Genomic DNA, 17,456 nt, shown 5'->3' with positions numbered 1-17,456 from the left:
TTAATGAAATTTAATGAAATGTTGGATGTTGATGAAAGTAAAATGAGAAATTAAAAATTTACGGAAAGGTAAAAAAGAAATGGGGAGGTGTAGAGAGCACTGTGTGGTGGTGCAGGAAGCCACTCTTATTTTTTTTACGTTGCTTCGGTTATTTTGGGCTGGTCACGAAGCCCATAAGCTAACGAAGGTAGCCAGGGTCGAGAGCATTGAGGCTCAATCTTTCTTCTCTTCTCTCCTTCTTCCGATACTACTCCTCTCTTCTCTTTCTACTTTTTCTTTTTTCTATTTGTAAAACCTAGGGTTAGGGGAGTACCGGCGTGAGAGAGCAGGGTGAGGAAGCAATTAATGCTCCGGGAGAGAAACGGAAATAGTGAATTTAGGAGGAAGGAGGTGCGGTTTCAAGATGAGTTATGGAGAAGAGGGAATCCGAGGTTGGTAAGGTTAATGGTAGGGTTCAGAGGTTTTATGGTGGGGGATAGAGGAAGCTTATAAAAAGGGCCAGAGTGGAAATGGTAGAGGCACCAAAGCAAGCATCTCTAGAAAAGAGTGAGAGAGAGATTCCGAGAGAGAGGCGCGTGCTGTAAGCTCGGTAGAAGTGCGGGTTGCTGTGAGGAAGAACCAATTCCAGGTATGGGAAGCTATTTTGGTTTTGATTGATTGCTTGTATGTGGTATGATATGCATTTTCCCTGTTGATGTTCCTTCGGTATAATGTGATGTGGGAAGGATATAATTGTATGTTGGGTGGAAATGAAAATAGGGTGCTGATGATTTGATTCCGTTTAGTATATTAATTGGTATGTGAGTGGTATTTGGGTTTTGGAAAGGATGTGTTAGATGCTCTGTTTCACCTATGAAATCTGAGATAGTAAAATAAGGATTATGAGTTCATGTTTTATGAAGTTGGTGAATGCATGCGCATTATGAAGTTAGGAGTTAGTTATCTGAACTGGATGCACTTTGAATGGACTGTCTGGACTTTAGTGATTGAGTTAATCTAGATATAAGTTATACAAATTGATTATGGATATCTGTTCTGATTCGGTCAAGGATAACATGAATCTTTGTGTGTTAGAATTGTTAGGATATTTATCCTATTTTGTGTCAAGGTTATCCTATTTATTATGATTATATTGTGTCTAGGATTATCCTATTATCATGATTATATTGTGTCTAGGGTTACCCTATTTATCATGTACGTGTGTATCAATTTATTCTTATAAATAGAAGATTGTGAGAGGGATCAATTAAGCCCTCTAGAATGAAGTTAAAACGGTAAATTATGATTCTATGATGATTTAGCTTTAGCTTTGAAGGGAAAATTTAGACTCTGTTAGAATGATAATTGAATGCTGCTCTGCGTGAAATAAACTCTGTAATACCTGTGAATGTTGGATGAATTATGATATTGTTTGATGATTGCGGAACCATGGCATTTTTTTTGTGTTTATCTGGTCTGAGTATGAGTTGTATAGGTGAAGACTGAGATATATACATGTAAATAGCATCACTAATTGGTTGAATATGTGATCTGTATTAAAAATCTATTTTGTAAAATGCATGATGAATTATAATAATTTGAAGTAGGATTGAATGAGATCTTGGATTTATGCACTGATATTATGTATGACGTTAGATAGTGAAGAATAATCCTAAGTCAATGGAAACTGTTTTTGGGCTGATAGCTACCGTGATGCTATCTTCATACATGAACATTGTCTTTATCTGGAAAAAAAGGGAAAAACCATGTATGTTCAAGGGTAGAGAGATAATGGGTATTTTGTTGTTTGAAGCTGTGAATCATGGTGATGAATGAATGCTTGGAAAGGGTTTGTATAATCGGACGGTAATTTTATAAACACGAGTGGAAAACTGTATGTTCAGACCTTTGAGTGATGAATTGTTGTGTTTAGTATGAACTGCGATGTTTTGTAAATTTCCAGAATTGATTAATTGTGTGCATAAGTTACTGATTCTGTATGTGTCTAGGTTGGTCTAAATATATGTTCGAATGGTAAAGTGGTTCAGGTTTGAAATTCAATATTGTTAGACACTCTCAATAAGTATATATAGCTGTAAAGAGTAAAAAGGAACAAGTGTTTAAGTTGAGCATGAGTACTGGGATTAAAAGGGGAATTAACGTGAGGGCAGGGTATTGTATGTCTGAAAATAAGTGAATGGGAGGGAATGCCATGTGCCTCTAACGGTGTTATTGGATGTTCATCTTGTATGAAACCCTTGGCTGCGTGAAACTGCTGCATATGTTGCTAAATTGTTTCAGTACTGTTAGGAGTGATTATGGGTTGAATAAGAATGTTTAATGATGTATAATGAGAAAGGCATTGTACCTGACTAATTTGTTTGTGAATATAAAATGTTTTTGGGCTGATGAAACGCCGTAGTGGCTGGGAAATCTGTTTGACTTTGTTAAGTTGGTTGTGAGCATTTTCAACGTGTAACACTGTAAATTTTGGGTGCTGGGCTGCTGGACAGTTACTAAAATTGATACTGTATGTGTTATGACATAAATTGCAGAATTTGGTGATGTGATGCGTGCTTAATATTTAGTCTAATATATGTTTATGCTGTGTGGAAGTGATTTATTAAACTGCATTTCTGTGTAATGAATCTGGACTGTGTGAATGAATCTTGTAAGCCCTCCATAATATATTTTCTCTCTTTTTTAATCTTAAGTAATACCAAGAGTGTTGTACTAGAAAAGACAATATCTAGGTAATTAATACTAATAACCAAACTAGCTTTCTAGGACTGTTGGACTTCTTAAATCAAGAAGTCAAGAAAGCAAATAAACCACACCAACAGATTATACTTCTCTGAATATACTTCTCTTATTCAATGAACCAAGAATACAATTGTATAGTAATTCCTTACCCGATCTCCCTCCACTGGACTAATGTTCCAGTCAACAACAATTACTAATCTCATGCCCCCCGCCCTATACCACTAATTCTTATTTATACTCCCCTTTCCCTCTAACTAATTTTTAACAGACACTCTCTCCTTCCCGCCTTTATTTTTCCTCACATATACTTTTATTCCCCTATCAAGGACATACTACTTAGCCTATCTAAACAAGTAATCAAGACAAATTATTTCAACAATTTATAGTTAATGTCAATATAAAATTAACTTTAATATGAAATATTAAATTAGTAAATAATAATACTTTTAAAAAAATTGGAGAATTATTAATATTAATAATTAATAATATTTATAGTTTAAATATATTTTGATATAAAATGTTAAATTTAGCAAGACCTAAGCCCAGTTTTCCAACCCAGAAGATACTCAACCTAGAAGAAAAGCAAATCCATTGCTTATCTCTAACTTCAATTTCTTGCACAATGTTCAGAAGGGTAGTTTCTCAGTTTAAACTGGATAGTTTTTGTTCATTGGCATGTTTTGTTTAATGATATAATAAATTCTCTTTAAGGCTAGTTGCTTCTGATGTCAGCACAACGGAGGGAGGACTATAATTGAATTGAAACAAGTGGGTGTAGCTAAATGGGGAACGATGAAGCTGGTGATGAGAAAAAAAGAGTGGTTTTTGTGACTGTTGGGACAACCTGTTTTGATGCTCTTGTGAGAGCTGTGGATTCTAACATCGTTAAACAAGCCTTGTTTGCAAAAGGATACACCCACCTTTTTATTCAAATGGGTCGAGGATCATATCTTCCCACAAAGGTACTTTCCCCTTTATAATTTCTTTCCGTCTGTTTTCTCATTTGATATTTTTTGGTTGAGAATTTCTTTTGTAATAATTAAATTATAAATCAATTTGTGCTGATAGGGGATGTGAAATTCTCACTTCATTTGTTAAACCAACATTGCAAGCTTGCTTGAAAGACTTAAGATTGAAAAGAAATAATTCTTGAGGGCTTAATTGATCCCTCTCACAATCTTCTATTTATAAGAATAAATTGATACACAAATACATGATAAATAGGGTAACCCTAGACACAATATAATCATGATAAATAGGGTAATCCTAGACACAATATAATCATGATAAATAGGGTAACCCTTGACACACTATAATGATGATAAAATAGGATAAATATCCTAACACTCCCCCTCAAGCTGGAGCATACAAATTGTATGTACCAAGCTTGGAACAAATAAACTCAATCCGAGGACCCCTTAATGACTTAGTCAATACATCTGCGAGTTGATCGTTTGACCCAATAAACTCAGTACATATTTCTTTGGTCAACAACTTTTCACGAACAAAATGACAATCAATTTCTATATGTTTAGTCCTCTCGTGAAACACTGGATTTGATGCAATGTGGAGAGCAGCTTGATTGTCGCAATACATCTTCATAGTATGGATGTCACAAAATTTAAGCTCTTGAAGGAATTGTTTCACCCATATAAGTTCACATGTTAATGATGCCATTGCCCTATACTCGGCTTCTGCGGTTGATCGAGCTACTACATTCTGTTTCTTACTTTTCCATGAAATAATGTTTCCTCCCAGAAAAACACAATATCCTGTTGTAGACCGTCTATCAATAGGTGAACCTGCCCAATCTGCATCACAATACCCAGATACATGAATGCTTCCTTTATCTTCATATAACAATCCTTGCCCGGGAGCCTTCTTTACATACCTTAGAATGCGAATGAGAGCATTCCAATGGTCAACACATGGAGCCTGCATGAACTGACTAACCACTCCAACTGCAAAGGATAGATCTGGCCTTGTAATAGTGAGATAAATCAGTTTGCCAACCAGCCTCCTATACCTCTCTGGATCGGAGAATAATTCACCTTCTTCTGTCCTTAATTTCTGGTTTGGGTCCATGGGACTGTCTACCGGTCTACAATCAATCATGCCTGTTTCTTGTAATATATCAAGAGCATACTTCCTTTGGGAGATTACAACTCCATCTTTTGATTGCGCTACTTCAATGCCTAAGAAGTATTTGAGACTTCCAAGATCCTTGGTTTGAAAATGTCTACACAAGTACTCTTTTAGTTGAGATATTCCAACAGCATCATTTCCTGTAATGACAATATCATCAACATATACTATTAAGTAAACACATTTCCCGAGAGAAGAATGACAATAAAAAACTGAATGGTCTGCTTCACTGCGTTTTAGCCCAAATTTTTGAACAATGGAGCTAAACTTTCCAAACCAAGCACGTGGGGATTGCTTGAGGCCATATAGAGATCGATGCAATTTGCATACCATACCAGACTCCCCCTGAGCAACAAACCCAGGAGGTTGCTCCATATAAACTTCTTCCTCAAGATCACCATGTAGGAAGGCATTCTTGATATCCAATTGATGAAGTGGCCAGTGACGAATGGCTGCCATGGCAAAGAAGAGACGAATAGTAGTCATCTTGGCAACAGGAGAGAAAGTGTCACAATAATCAAGACCATAAACCTGAGTGTAACCTTTTGCAACAAGCCGCGCTTTGAGCCGATCAATTTCACCATCAGGGCCAACTTTAACTGCATACACCCATCGACAACCAACCGCCTTTTTTCCTGGGGGAAGGGGCACCAGCTCCCAAGTATTACTGTGGTCAAGAGCCTGCATTTCTGCAATCATAGCTTGTCGCCATCCAGGATGATCAAGTGCTTCTTTCACATTCTTGGGTATAACAACAGAGGACACTGAGGATAAAAGAGAAAAATAGGAGGGCGACAATCGATGATAGCTTAGAAAATTATAAATGGGATGAGGGTTCCGAGTGGAACGAGTACCTTTTCTGAGGGCAATAGGCCATGCTGAATCATTTGCACCAGGAGGCGTGGGAGGAGGTGACGAGGGAGAAGAATCTGAAGTAGGAGATTCACCATTGTCTTGGGGAGGTGGACTATCCATTGAGGCCCTGTGTGGGATGATCTCAGTATATGGAGAAACAGGTGTAGAAGGATTGTGATCAAGACTTGGAATGACAGAGACAGTGGAGCTATTCGACTCAGCCATTGGAATAGGAAGGACTTGCTGGAGGATAGAAACATCCTGAACAGATGGAGAGAAGTAAGGAGTCTGTTCAAAGAATGTGACATTGGCAGACATGTAATACTTCTTAGTTTCAGGAGAGTAACACCGATATCCTTTTTGAAGTCGAGAATAGCCTAAGAAGACACATTTGAGAGCGCGAGCGGAGAGTTTGTCTAGACCTGGAGACATGTCATGAACAAAACATACACAGCCAAACACTCGGGGAGATGTATGAAAGAGAGGATCATTAGGAAACAAAATGGAGAAAGGGACTTTATTATCAAGAGAGGAGGAGGGCATCCTATTAATAAGATAACATGCAGTTAAGATGGCATCCCCCCAGTGATGGACAGGAATATGGGCACCAAGCAAAAGGGTACGAGCAGTTTCAACCAAGTGTCTATTTTTTCGTTCTGCTATACCATTTTGTTGTGGTGTATGAGGACAAGTAGACTGATGTAAGATACCATGGGAACTCAAGATGGCAGAAAAGGAGGATGAGAAATACTCTTTTGCATTATCAGTTCTTAATATTTTGATTACTTGACCAAATTGATTCTTGATTTCATTCAAAAAGGATGTAAAGATAGCTAACAATTCAGAACGATTTTTCATAAGATAAACCCAAGTACATCTTGAATATTCATCAATAAAGGTAACAAAATATCTAAAACCAAAGGAGGAGATACGACTAGGTCCCCATATATCAGAATGGATGATGGAAAAACTAGAATTACATATTGATTGAGACCTTTTAGGAAAGGAAGATCTAACATGTTTTCCTAATTGACATGACTCACATTCTAAGGTTTGGAGACTACTAAGTTCAGGACACATCTTTTTTAATTTGGACAAATGAGGATGACCAAGTCGATCATGTAGCACTTTAGGATTAGGAGCAGCAACACAAGACACCCTTGGACGAGATCCAAAATGGTATAATCCGCCAGCTTCATATCCTTCTCCAATCTGTCTCCCCGAACCACGCTCCTGTATAACAAAAGATTTATGATCAAAGGTTATTGAACAATTTAACATTTTAGTCAACTGGCTTAAGGAAATTAAATTAAAAGGACAATCAGGGACAAAAAGGACTGAGTTGAGATTGAGGGAGGGAGACAAAGAAACATGACCGACTCCTTTGGAAGAAGTTTTAGATCCATTTGCAAGGGTTATGAAATGAGGTTTTTCTCGAAAGGAAATAGATGAGAACAAAGAGCTATTACCAGAAATGTGATCAGAAGCACCTGAGTCAATTACCCATGAATTTTGACATTCCATAGATTGAGAAACGCAGGCGGTTGATGTATTGGGAGATTGAGATGGTTGTGCCAAGCTGTTAGACTTTAACCTTAAATACTCTTGATATTCATCCTCAGAAAACATAGAAGTGGAGGTTTCAGTTTCGAAGTGGAAGTTTCAGTCTTCGAAATATTGGCGGTTTTGGAAGGGAAACCATGTAAGGAGTAGCAATTCTCTTGAGTATGACCCATCCTTTTACAATATGTGCATTGAGTACGTCCCCGACCTCCTCGTCCTCCTCCTCTAGTGCCACGTCTTCCTCTTCCTCGTGTGGCAACCATGACAGATGGTTCCACTAGTTCATGCGCTTCTTGAGTTTGAGATACCGGGACACGTAGAAGGCGAGTGGTCAATGTTTCCATAGAGGGGACCTCATGACTAGTTAGAAGTTGATCTCTGAGATGATCAAAATCGGGATGTAGGACACGAAGGATCAACACCATGTAAAATTTGTCTAGTTTCTTTTTGATATCCTCTAATGGATCTACTTCCAAAAACATCCTAAGTTCTTCGACAGCAGATTGGGCTTCAGCCATGAAGGACACCATATCATGGTCAGCCATTTTAAGAGCTGCAAGCTTGTTCGTAGTGTCATAGAGACGTTGAATATCGTTGGCATAAATGTTTTGGGCTTTCTTCCAAAAGGAGTGACAAGTTTTGAAAGCCCTCAAAGATACAAGAAGTTTGGGTTCCACTGATTGCCATAACAGGGTACACAACTGGAAATCTGCTTGTTTCCACTGATCAGCTTTTTCAGTAGGCACATGGCTTCCATCTCGCTCAAGGTGGTCATAATGCCCTTGGCCAAGGAACCACATTTCAACGCAGCAGACCATGATAGATAATTTTTTCCATTTAGCTTCTCGGAGGTAATTGATGGACTTCCAGAGAAGGAAAGAGTACTGCCAGACGCCATCTCTGAAGAAGACAAATAGTACTAGCGAGGAACAAAAAACCCTAAGGGTTTAGACGAAGGAAACTGTGACAGTGATGGACGACGGTGGCCGGCAACGGCGGGCGGTGAACGGCGGCCGGCGACGGACGACGGTGGCCGGCGGCGACGGTGGCCGGACGGTGGCCGGCGCGGCAACGGTGGCCGGCGGTTGACGGTGGCCGACGCGGGCAGCGGGGGCAGCGGCGGCAGCGGCGGGCGACGAAGAACTGTGGCGCCGGACAGATATATATTACGAGACAGAAACCAGAGCGGGATCGACCCGAGGTTTACATATCATTTGGTTATAAGATAAATATGTGTGGATATGTGTAACAAACTCAACTTAAGCAAACTGACATCTAGTAACTGTATGCAACAAAGTTTAACTAATTCAAAAGATGGAGAGGGATAACAATTTGTAGACTTTATTTTTTCTCTTTTTTATAGTCTCGTTTTACTAAGTGTTTCGTTCTTGTTATTAACCTTTTCTTTTATATTTGTAGTCTGAAGGAGATGCTTCTTTGGCTGTAGACTACTTCACTTTTTCATCCAGTATTGCAGCTCATCTCAGATCAGCTTCTCTTGTCATTAGCCACGCAGGTATGTTGGCTAAGACTTGTCTATTGCATGATTTTTTTGTGTATTCTTATGTCTATATTGGTAGGTTATCATGTACTTTGTCTTGGTACCTAGTTCTATATTCTGCTATTATTAATCAGCTTTCAGGACGAATGTTTTTGTGGGAATGGTGTTTGGTTAATGTTTGAGAACCTCTTTCATTTGAAACTAAGAAGTTGATAGATATCAATTCAGAATATAGGGATAAATCAGCAATAGGAGGAATTTTTATTGCATACCACCGTCCAACTTTGGGTACCAATAGGAGGATCTTTTCAGTGAGCTTTGGTGTTTTACAGTAGTTTTCTTGGGTTCCTCTACCTAAGAACCTAACAGTTTCATTCTAAACCGATTGGATATCAAATAAAAGCACACCTTGTTATAAGAGATTAACTTCACACATGAAAGATTTACAAATATGAGAACTCCTTTTACAAGTTGTCTAGAAGATGCTTCCACCAAGCACTTAAACTCCGAAAGCATGAAGAAATGTTTATTTCTAGATGTTTTGTTGCAAGTCTTTATGTTCATGAATTTCTATTTGTAGGTATGTGTCCTTCCCAGCCAGACATGATGAACATTATGGCAATAGACTGGTTATTGTAGAGTAGTCTCTAAGTACACTTTACCTTTATACACACCCTTCTACCAAATATATACTCCTAATGATTTTTTATTGAATAACCGATATGCTGTTTTTAATTCAAAACTTCTAACACGTAATCAGTTATTTTCTATGACATGTTCTTATTGATTACTAGCACCAGTCCATTATTAATGGATCCTTTCCTGATTCACTTGGATCTCAATTCTCATCATCTTAATTAATAGTGGCTGACCTATTTGATTCCTTGGGCCCATTTGATGTTAGATTTCCCCAATTTATGTTCTGTTTCAAGCACAAACTTGGTTTATAAAACTATTAGTTTTTATTGTTTGAGGCTTGGTAAATTACTCTAACTACTCTGAATTTAAGCGGGGTGTTACTGTAACATTGGTTTAAAGAAGCAAAGAATAATCATTCATTTGCTTTATTGCTGCCCACATCAGCTGTACAGTATTTGTTAGGTTACTTTATACGAGTAACCTAAATATATGCTCTCTTCTCACTCAAACACTCCAACAACCGAATTGACAGTATGTATGTATTATTGATTCTGCTAAGTATAGAAAATTACAAGTGTAATCTCCCCCAAGGAAGCCTATCTTCCTCCACGGGCAATTATGCCTAGTCTATACCCAAAAGAAAATATATGATAATCCCTCTTCCCCTATTATGTAATTATTTATACTTTCTCTCTCTCTATGAACAACTAACAAACTTCCCCGCTGTTGAGCCGTTCGGTCAGTAGCTCTCTCCTCCAATGCAACACCGTTCAGTGTTAACACATTACCGTTTGGATATTACTTCAACATTTTCACTCGGCTTCGGTTCTCCTCTTCTATTCCTCCATTCATATCCACCGTTCGGTATATACCGTTCGGTCTTTACTCCTCTTATATACTTTTAGCTTCCTAACAGTATTCAATATCAGTATATCCTTCATTAGTCACAAGATTTATAATGGATTTGACGAGTATCGGGAGTCATTTTGTTGTATCTTATTTAAAATGGATATTTTGAGATGTTGGCACTGTTGTTTATTCCATTACTAGCAATGCTATTCCTTTCATCAAACAAAACACTTAAATTTGTTGTTGTATTGTGATTAAGCTGGGAGAACATCATTCACATGAGAAAAAGGACAACAATGCATAATAAGTGGAAACTTTAAGTAACCTCTGCTGTGTTATTGTCAAGTCAAGGGTTAGGTAATCTCTATTTGGGGCTTGGTAACTTACTGTAACTACGAATTTATGCAGGGTCCGGTAGCATATTTGAGACATTGCGGCTTGGCAAACCTTTAATCGTGGTCGTAAATGAAGATTTGATGGATAATCATCAAAGTGAACTAGCCGAAGAACTTGCTGATAGAAAACATCTGTATTGTGCCAGTCCTCAAACACTACAGCAAACTATAGCTGATATGGATTTAAGTTCTCTCTCTCCTTACTCTCCAGGTGATGCTACACCGGTGGCCCAGCATATAAACAGTTTCCTTGGTTTTCCTGATGACTGATATATACAGCCCTTTTGCCCCTCTTTTGTGGTTAAATGCCATTGGGAAGGATGATAATAAATTCTTGTGATATTTTGATGCCATAAATATTTTCCTCATATGAAGTGAAGTTCAGGCTAGTTTAAGTAAATGTACTTGTAACACTTAATAGGGATGATATTCAATTTCGGTAATCTTCGGATGCATTAAATATAATATCATTTTCTATGCAAGCAATGTATATGTATTCGTGTACACTATTGAGTTAGTTTTTATACACTAGGGAAAGAATCAAATATTAAATATGGATAACGCAATCGTAATTCTTAGTAGGCAAATTTGAATATCAGAACAGTAGATATAAATAGAATTTAACGGGCTAGGTTCACTTACTTTTTTTTATTTTTCCATTATAGAATTTTACACTTTTTCATTTTTATTACTTTACTTTATTCTAATGAAAATCTACTATTACTTTCTTTCTTATTACAAATAGAAACTTTTTAAAAATAGTAAGAATCTTTTTATTCTTCTTTCAAATAGAAAGACCATTGTTTTTTGAAAAAAAAGAAGTAAAAAGCCCTTATCGGATTTGAACTTCTCTAAATCAAATTTGCATCTTATTTACAAATTATGATTTTATAATAAGAGTTTAGCAGGGGAAGTATCATCATCACAATAAACTTTAATAAGATAGATACTGAAAGATTTTAATATTATCTTAATAAGTGCGATTATGTTTAGTTGGTAATGTGAGATTTTTAATATAAATAATTAACAAATAATATTTACAACTTAAATGATCAAGAAGAAACTATTAATATTGTAAGACGTACATTTAGATAAACTTAATAATTTATGATAAGATTCAATAATTGACATTTATCATATTAGTTTTTATCAAGTTAAAATTGTAATATTTATACTATTCTTTTATCCCATATTTGTTAATTTATGTGGCTATTTTTGGACAGTTGAATATAATATTTATTGTAAGTAAAATAAATAAAAATAGAAACATACTATGTTATACTTAAAATTTTGTAAAAGTAATTTTTACATTTATATGATTTTGTATCATTAAGATGATAACTAGGAGACCAAAAAATAATAATGCATGACATAATGGTTTTCAGTTTTTCTGTAGTTTTTTTTTTCTTTTTAAAAAAAAATCAATAGATGTATTTAAGCTATTAAAACATATCAATGAGTTAAAGAAATGTTTAAAGTTAAACAAGATGCTAAGAAGTAGACTTTAAGTCTAACTTAATTCCATAAAATCTTGTAAGGTGAAGTTTGCATTCACTTATATACTATAAATTGACCTTATCTTTAGTCCATGCGAAACTTCCAATACGTCTCCATTACACGAGGTATATACATCTTTAGACATTAATGGGTGGACTTTAAGCCGGTTTTCTATGGTTGAATTAAGTTTGAAGTTCACTTCTTAACACAAGAATTTACCTTTCAAATATTGTATTTATTGAAATATAAAATAATGAAAAAGAAAAAAATAAGAAAAAACATGTAATTAAGAAAAATAATAAATAACTAAAAATGATAATATTTATGGTAAAAAAAAATACATAAACCTATTTTAACATGTTTTATATCATAAGTTCAATAAATCTAATTATAATTAAATTATAATTAAAGCTAAGCATAAAAACCAATTAAGAAGTAAATTTAAAAGTTAAAGTAGGACTTAAATTTTTATTCATCATAATATTGCATTACCAAATGTAACAAAGGTTATTTTTTCATTAAGCTTCTATTATGCTATGCGAATTTCACATTGACAAAAGTATAAAAGCAAAATGTAAAAACAAAATAGTGCATTTAAGACATCCATTAGATCAAATAATGGAAGCTTGGGGAAGTGCCGTGGATTGTGATGATTTAGAAGGATTTGAATATCGTATTTAGACTCTTTGTTGAAAATGTAGGTGGTATCTGTTTAATTTCACACAAAATGTTTGTTACGACATGGCTAAATAAGGTAATATTCTTAGGTAATAAAACAAGTAACCGATATAACCTCCTAAGTAACATAACAAGTTATGTCCATTGAAAATGGCTTTCTTTGCAAGGTTAGAGCTTCACATTAGAGTCAAAATAGAATGTTTTGGACCTGGATAGGTGATGAGTGCATATTTATGTCTACATTTTAGATTTAATTTCAAAATTTTAGTGGAATAATTATGCTTGAATGATTGATTTGAATAAGATTTGTGATGATTAGCTTTATCGGATTTGGAAATTAAAGAGGCTTAAAATGTGATTTTTAGTTGCATAACTTATTTTGGATAGTCTAATGTTTATTGATGCAGTTGGAATTAAAGTTTGAATTGCAATTTTGAAAAAAGAAAGAAAGGGTTAAAGTGTAAATAAAGGAAATTTTTGGGCTTCTTTGCAATTTTAGAAAATTAAGAAGGGCGTAAATGAAATTTAAGAGACAATTCAGTTGATATTTTAAAGATAATTAATTAAATCTAGAAATATCAACAAAAAAGATCTTCTAAATATTTTTATAATTATCTAAATATTTTAACACTACAAGAAATATGGCTATTACATACGAATTATTATATACGGATTATAATCCGTATATAATATATATATTACATACGGATATTATATACGGATTTTAAAAAGAAAATTATATACGGATATTATATACGGATTTTTACATACGACAAATCCGTATATAAAAGTCGTATATAATGTTGACGCGTGATGGTGAAAAAGTTATCTAAGGATAGATCCATATATAGTTCCAATTATTTGTACGTAACTCTATCCACGTTTTAGCTACCAATGTTACATACGGAAAAATGATTTACTTAAAAAAATTCTGATTAAAATGAAGCCAACCGAACCTCAAAGCCTATTCTTCTCAAAACCCTCTAGCTTTTCTCTCTTCCTCGAACCCTATTCTTCTCAAAACCCCTGATCTTCTCTCTATCCCTCGAACCCTATTTGATCTCTCTCTCAAACCCTCGCGATTTCACATCTCTCTCTGGAGCCCTCTTTGCTCTCATTGTCCCTCTCTCAAGCCCTATTCGCCTCGCTGTCCCTCTCCCGAGCCCTCTTCACTGTCGTTGTCCCTCTCTCGAACCCTTGCTTCTTCCCCCTTTCTCTCTCGAACTGTCGTCGCATAATAACACAGCAATGTCGTTGTCCTTCGTTGATGAAGCAATCACCTTCATCGTTCGTTTCGGAGTCGTAGTTCGACGCTGAGAGAGTACCTTCATCCACCCTAGGTTCGTGATAATACTCCAGGAGCAGGAAGGGTTCGGAGAGGAGTGAAAAATAGGAAGATTGTTCGGTGAGAAATGCGAATTAGGTCATGTGTTCGGTGGAAAAGGAAGATTCAACGGCTGAATCGGTGAAATGGTGCAAAAATGAGGATGTAATCGGTGGATTCGATGGAGAAGGCTATAGTGATTTATCAAAAAATATTCCGGAACTTATGTTCTTTCTCTTCTCTTCGACATTTATGTAAATGTTTTTGTGCAGGTTCAAGAAGTGTATGAAATTTCAGCTGAGTATGAAGAAAAGCGTGACCCTAAGAAACTGGAAGAATTTGGAAATATGATAACTAGTTTGGATGCAGGGGACTCTATTGTTGTTGCCATGTCCTTTTCCCACATGCTTAACTTGGCCAACTTGGCTGAGGAGGTCCAGATTTCTCGTCGTCGAAGGAAAAAGGTGAAGAAAGGACATTTTGCAGATGAGAACAATGCAACTACAGAATCAAACATTGAAGAAACTCTCAAGAAACTTGTATTTGGCTTGAAGAAGTCTCCTCGGGAAGTTTTTGATGCACTGAAAAACCAGACTGTTGATCTGGTTCTTACTACTCATCCTACTCAATCAATTCGTAGATCTTTGCATCAAAAGCACGCAAGGTTTGTTACAAAAGTATAGTGTTTTTCAGCTTCATTATTCAATTTTATACTTTCTTTGTTTAAGTTGGTTCAGGACATCAAAATTGAGCTTTTTGGTTTTGATCTGCATTGTAGGATAAGGAATTCTGTCTAAATTTTATGCCAAAGACATAACTCCTGATGATAAGCAGGAGCTTGATGATGCCTTGCTAAGGGAAGTAAGTATCAAAACACTAGGATTATCTTTGTTGGTTTAGCAAACTGCATTAACCACGCCTTTGTTTGGAGTTTATTCTGCAGAAGACGAAATGTTCAAGGTGAAAAGAAACAAAGGCTTCGTTGAGTCAATGACATTGTTGACAATTTTCTTTTGTTACTTTTGTTTATGTTGTGCAGATTCAAGCTGCCTTCCGTACAGATGAAATCAAGAGGACCCCCCTAAGACCACAAGATGAGATGAGACCAGGGATGAGCTACTTCCATGAAACAATTTGGAATGGTGTTTCCAGATTTCATCAAGCAATCTGGTATGATTTTAAGCATGATTTTTTAATATGATTTTAAGCATGATTTATCAGAAAATAACCAAGGTTGGAATTTCATCAAGCAAAGTTTCATTGTTAAGCAAAGTTTGTTGATGTTATCTCACAATTTGGCAGTCACATGTGCACGTTTCATTGTTAAGCAAAGTTCTCAGATAGTTTGAAAATTCTGATACCTCGGGATCAAGAACCCAAACAATTTCTAACTAAGCTGTGACAAGCTTTGGGATTAAGATAGTTTTTGGCCTAACTTAGAATTTGTGGATATTTTATTTAGAAAAAGATGATTTTAATGTTGATTCAAAACCACTTTGCAATTTTATGTAATCTAGTAGAAGTAGCAACAAAGGTATACTCTCACATTTTAAACTTAGAATTGAAATTTGTACTTATCATGCTTTTTCTGTAAATTCAGAGTACTTATTTTTCCACTGAAAATTGGCTCTGGCACGGTTAGTTTTTTCTCATTTGTAGTCCCAAAATGGACTTGGCATGCTTTTTCTGTAAGCTTTGATTGTGTAATTACTACTCTATAAATAACGAATTCTGCCAAAGTTCAATGGTTCATTGATTTGAATTCCATTGCAGGATTTATTTGAGAAGAAAGAGATGTGGCCTTGTGAAGCTTGTGGGTTGAACATTCCTTATAAGATGTTAAAGAAGAAAAAGGATTTAAGGGTCGGGGGCCAATTCCTATGTAGAACATAAAAAAGTTTGTATATCATTTTCTTCTCATAGATTGTATTTAGTTCTGGAACTAAAACATCATAATTCAAGTTCTGGACTTGTTTAGAATTTTTTTCCAGTCTCTAAAATCACTTTGTTTTTCAGTGAACAAAATCAAAGCATTATTGTGGCATATGCAAGAAAGTTTGGGATCTTCAGATAGTGGAAGTTGGGTAAGTAGCTAAATCTTGTTAACTAATTAAGGTTACTCTGTTATGCTCAAAAGACTATATTGGTTAATATTAACCTTTTCCTTTTACCTTTGCGGATGTCCCCTCCAAATTAGGTGCACTGTGATGGATGGAGAGGAGTGTGAGTGCATGCACAGGGAATACCCATTACTTGGTATTTTGTCTCTTTGGAGGAAGAGGGTAGAGGACCATGAAGAACATTGGAAGAAGTTGTTAAAAGGGATGTCACAGGGAATAATTCTCTAAGGATTTGTTTTTTGACTGTACCCAATGGTGTAATCCATATAGTTGACATAGTTTAATGAATTAAGAATTTTGTTGTTGTTTTCAGCTTAATAGTATGGCATTTTAGCATTATGATAAACTGGAAAAAAAGAATTTTATAATTCTTTCATGATGAATCAACCATTGATAAAATATAATTCATTATCTTTGAAGACTAGTTGCTTCCATTTTTATAATCTAGAGCTGGAACAAGATCCAGATTTCATAATGTTGTCTCGCCAATTCAAAGCTACTGTTATGGAGCTTATTTATGTTTTGGAGCTGGTAAAGCTTTTACCTTCAGCACTTAACATTTACTCATAATATAGAATTTTGATTTGAGTATTTAGCTCTAGAAAACCTAGGATAATATAAATATTAGTTGAATATTACCATTTTAGTCTATGCTTGCCTAAAATATTTTGGGTTATTCATGTTAACTTCTGCTTTATAGTTATATGTATAAACTATTAATTTTAATATTTTGGGATTGTCATCTTTTTGTGTTGCATTTGTATTTAATTACTAAAATTTCCTTGCTTGTTTGTAGAAACAAAGAACTGGTTGAAGGGTTGCAATTAAGGGTCACCTTATGAGTGGCAAGTTTACAGGTGAGTAATCTTCCTTTTGTGTTTGAACATGATTATTAAGAAAAGTAATTAGAACAGGTGAGTAATCTTCCTTCATGTTACTTTCTAGTTATATATTTATGATTTAATTGTCTTTCTTCTCTTAATAATTAGAAAAGTACTTAATATGGTGTATTTTTTGGTAACGGGTAACAACTATTTGAAATTCTCTAATGCTTTTGTGCCATTTCGAATTGATACATAACATGTTTGACCATACTTATTTTCTGCAGGTTAATTCTATATGGATGGTACAATTTTAAGATTTGGGGA

At 35.4% G+C, this 17,456-nt stretch overlaps 1 protein-coding gene and 1 pseudogene across 4 annotated transcripts; both read left to right on the top strand.

Moving 5' to 3' along the window:
• The first annotated feature begins 221 nt into the window (after positions 1-221).
• On the top strand, positions 222-11,171 carry LOC148204463 (uncharacterized). Of its 3 annotated transcripts, none has more exons than XM_088092249.1 (4): positions 222-628; positions 3,459-3,704; positions 8,725-8,821; positions 10,703-11,171. In XM_088092249.1, the coding sequence occupies exons 2-4, from the start codon at positions 3,525-3,527 to the stop codon at positions 10,957-10,959; spliced, it is 534 nt and encodes a 177-aa protein (XP_087948375.1). In that variant the 5' UTR covers positions 222-628; positions 3,459-3,524; the 3' UTR covers positions 10,960-11,171. The 3 variants fall into 3 exon arrangements, with proteins under 3 accessions (XP_087948375.1, XP_087948367.1, XP_087948371.1); XM_088092241.1 differs by having other exon boundaries at positions 223-628; positions 3,475-3,704; XM_088092245.1 differs by having other exon boundaries at positions 223-628; positions 3,454-3,704.
• Positions 11,172-14,392: 3,221 nt separating this feature from the next.
• LOC148204462 (phosphoenolpyruvate carboxylase-like) lies at positions 14,393-16,620 on the top strand (annotated as a pseudogene). Its single transcript, XR_015780034.1, has 6 exons — positions 14,393-14,852; positions 14,967-15,049; positions 15,228-15,358; positions 15,962-16,085; positions 16,205-16,272; positions 16,386-16,620. The product of XR_015780034.1 is annotated as a phosphoenolpyruvate carboxylase-like (transcript).
• Positions 16,621-17,456: the final 836 nt, after the last annotated feature.

Source organism: Vigna umbellata, chromosome 1 (genome assembly GCF_029865625.1).
Source record: "Vigna umbellata cultivar VRB3 chromosome 1, Vumbellata_1.0, whole genome shotgun sequence".
Classification (NCBI taxonomy): domain Eukaryota; kingdom Viridiplantae; phylum Streptophyta; class Magnoliopsida; order Fabales; family Fabaceae; genus Vigna; species Vigna umbellata.
Note: the sequence above shows the minus strand (reverse complement) of the source record. Positions and strands in the feature narration are given on the sequence as shown.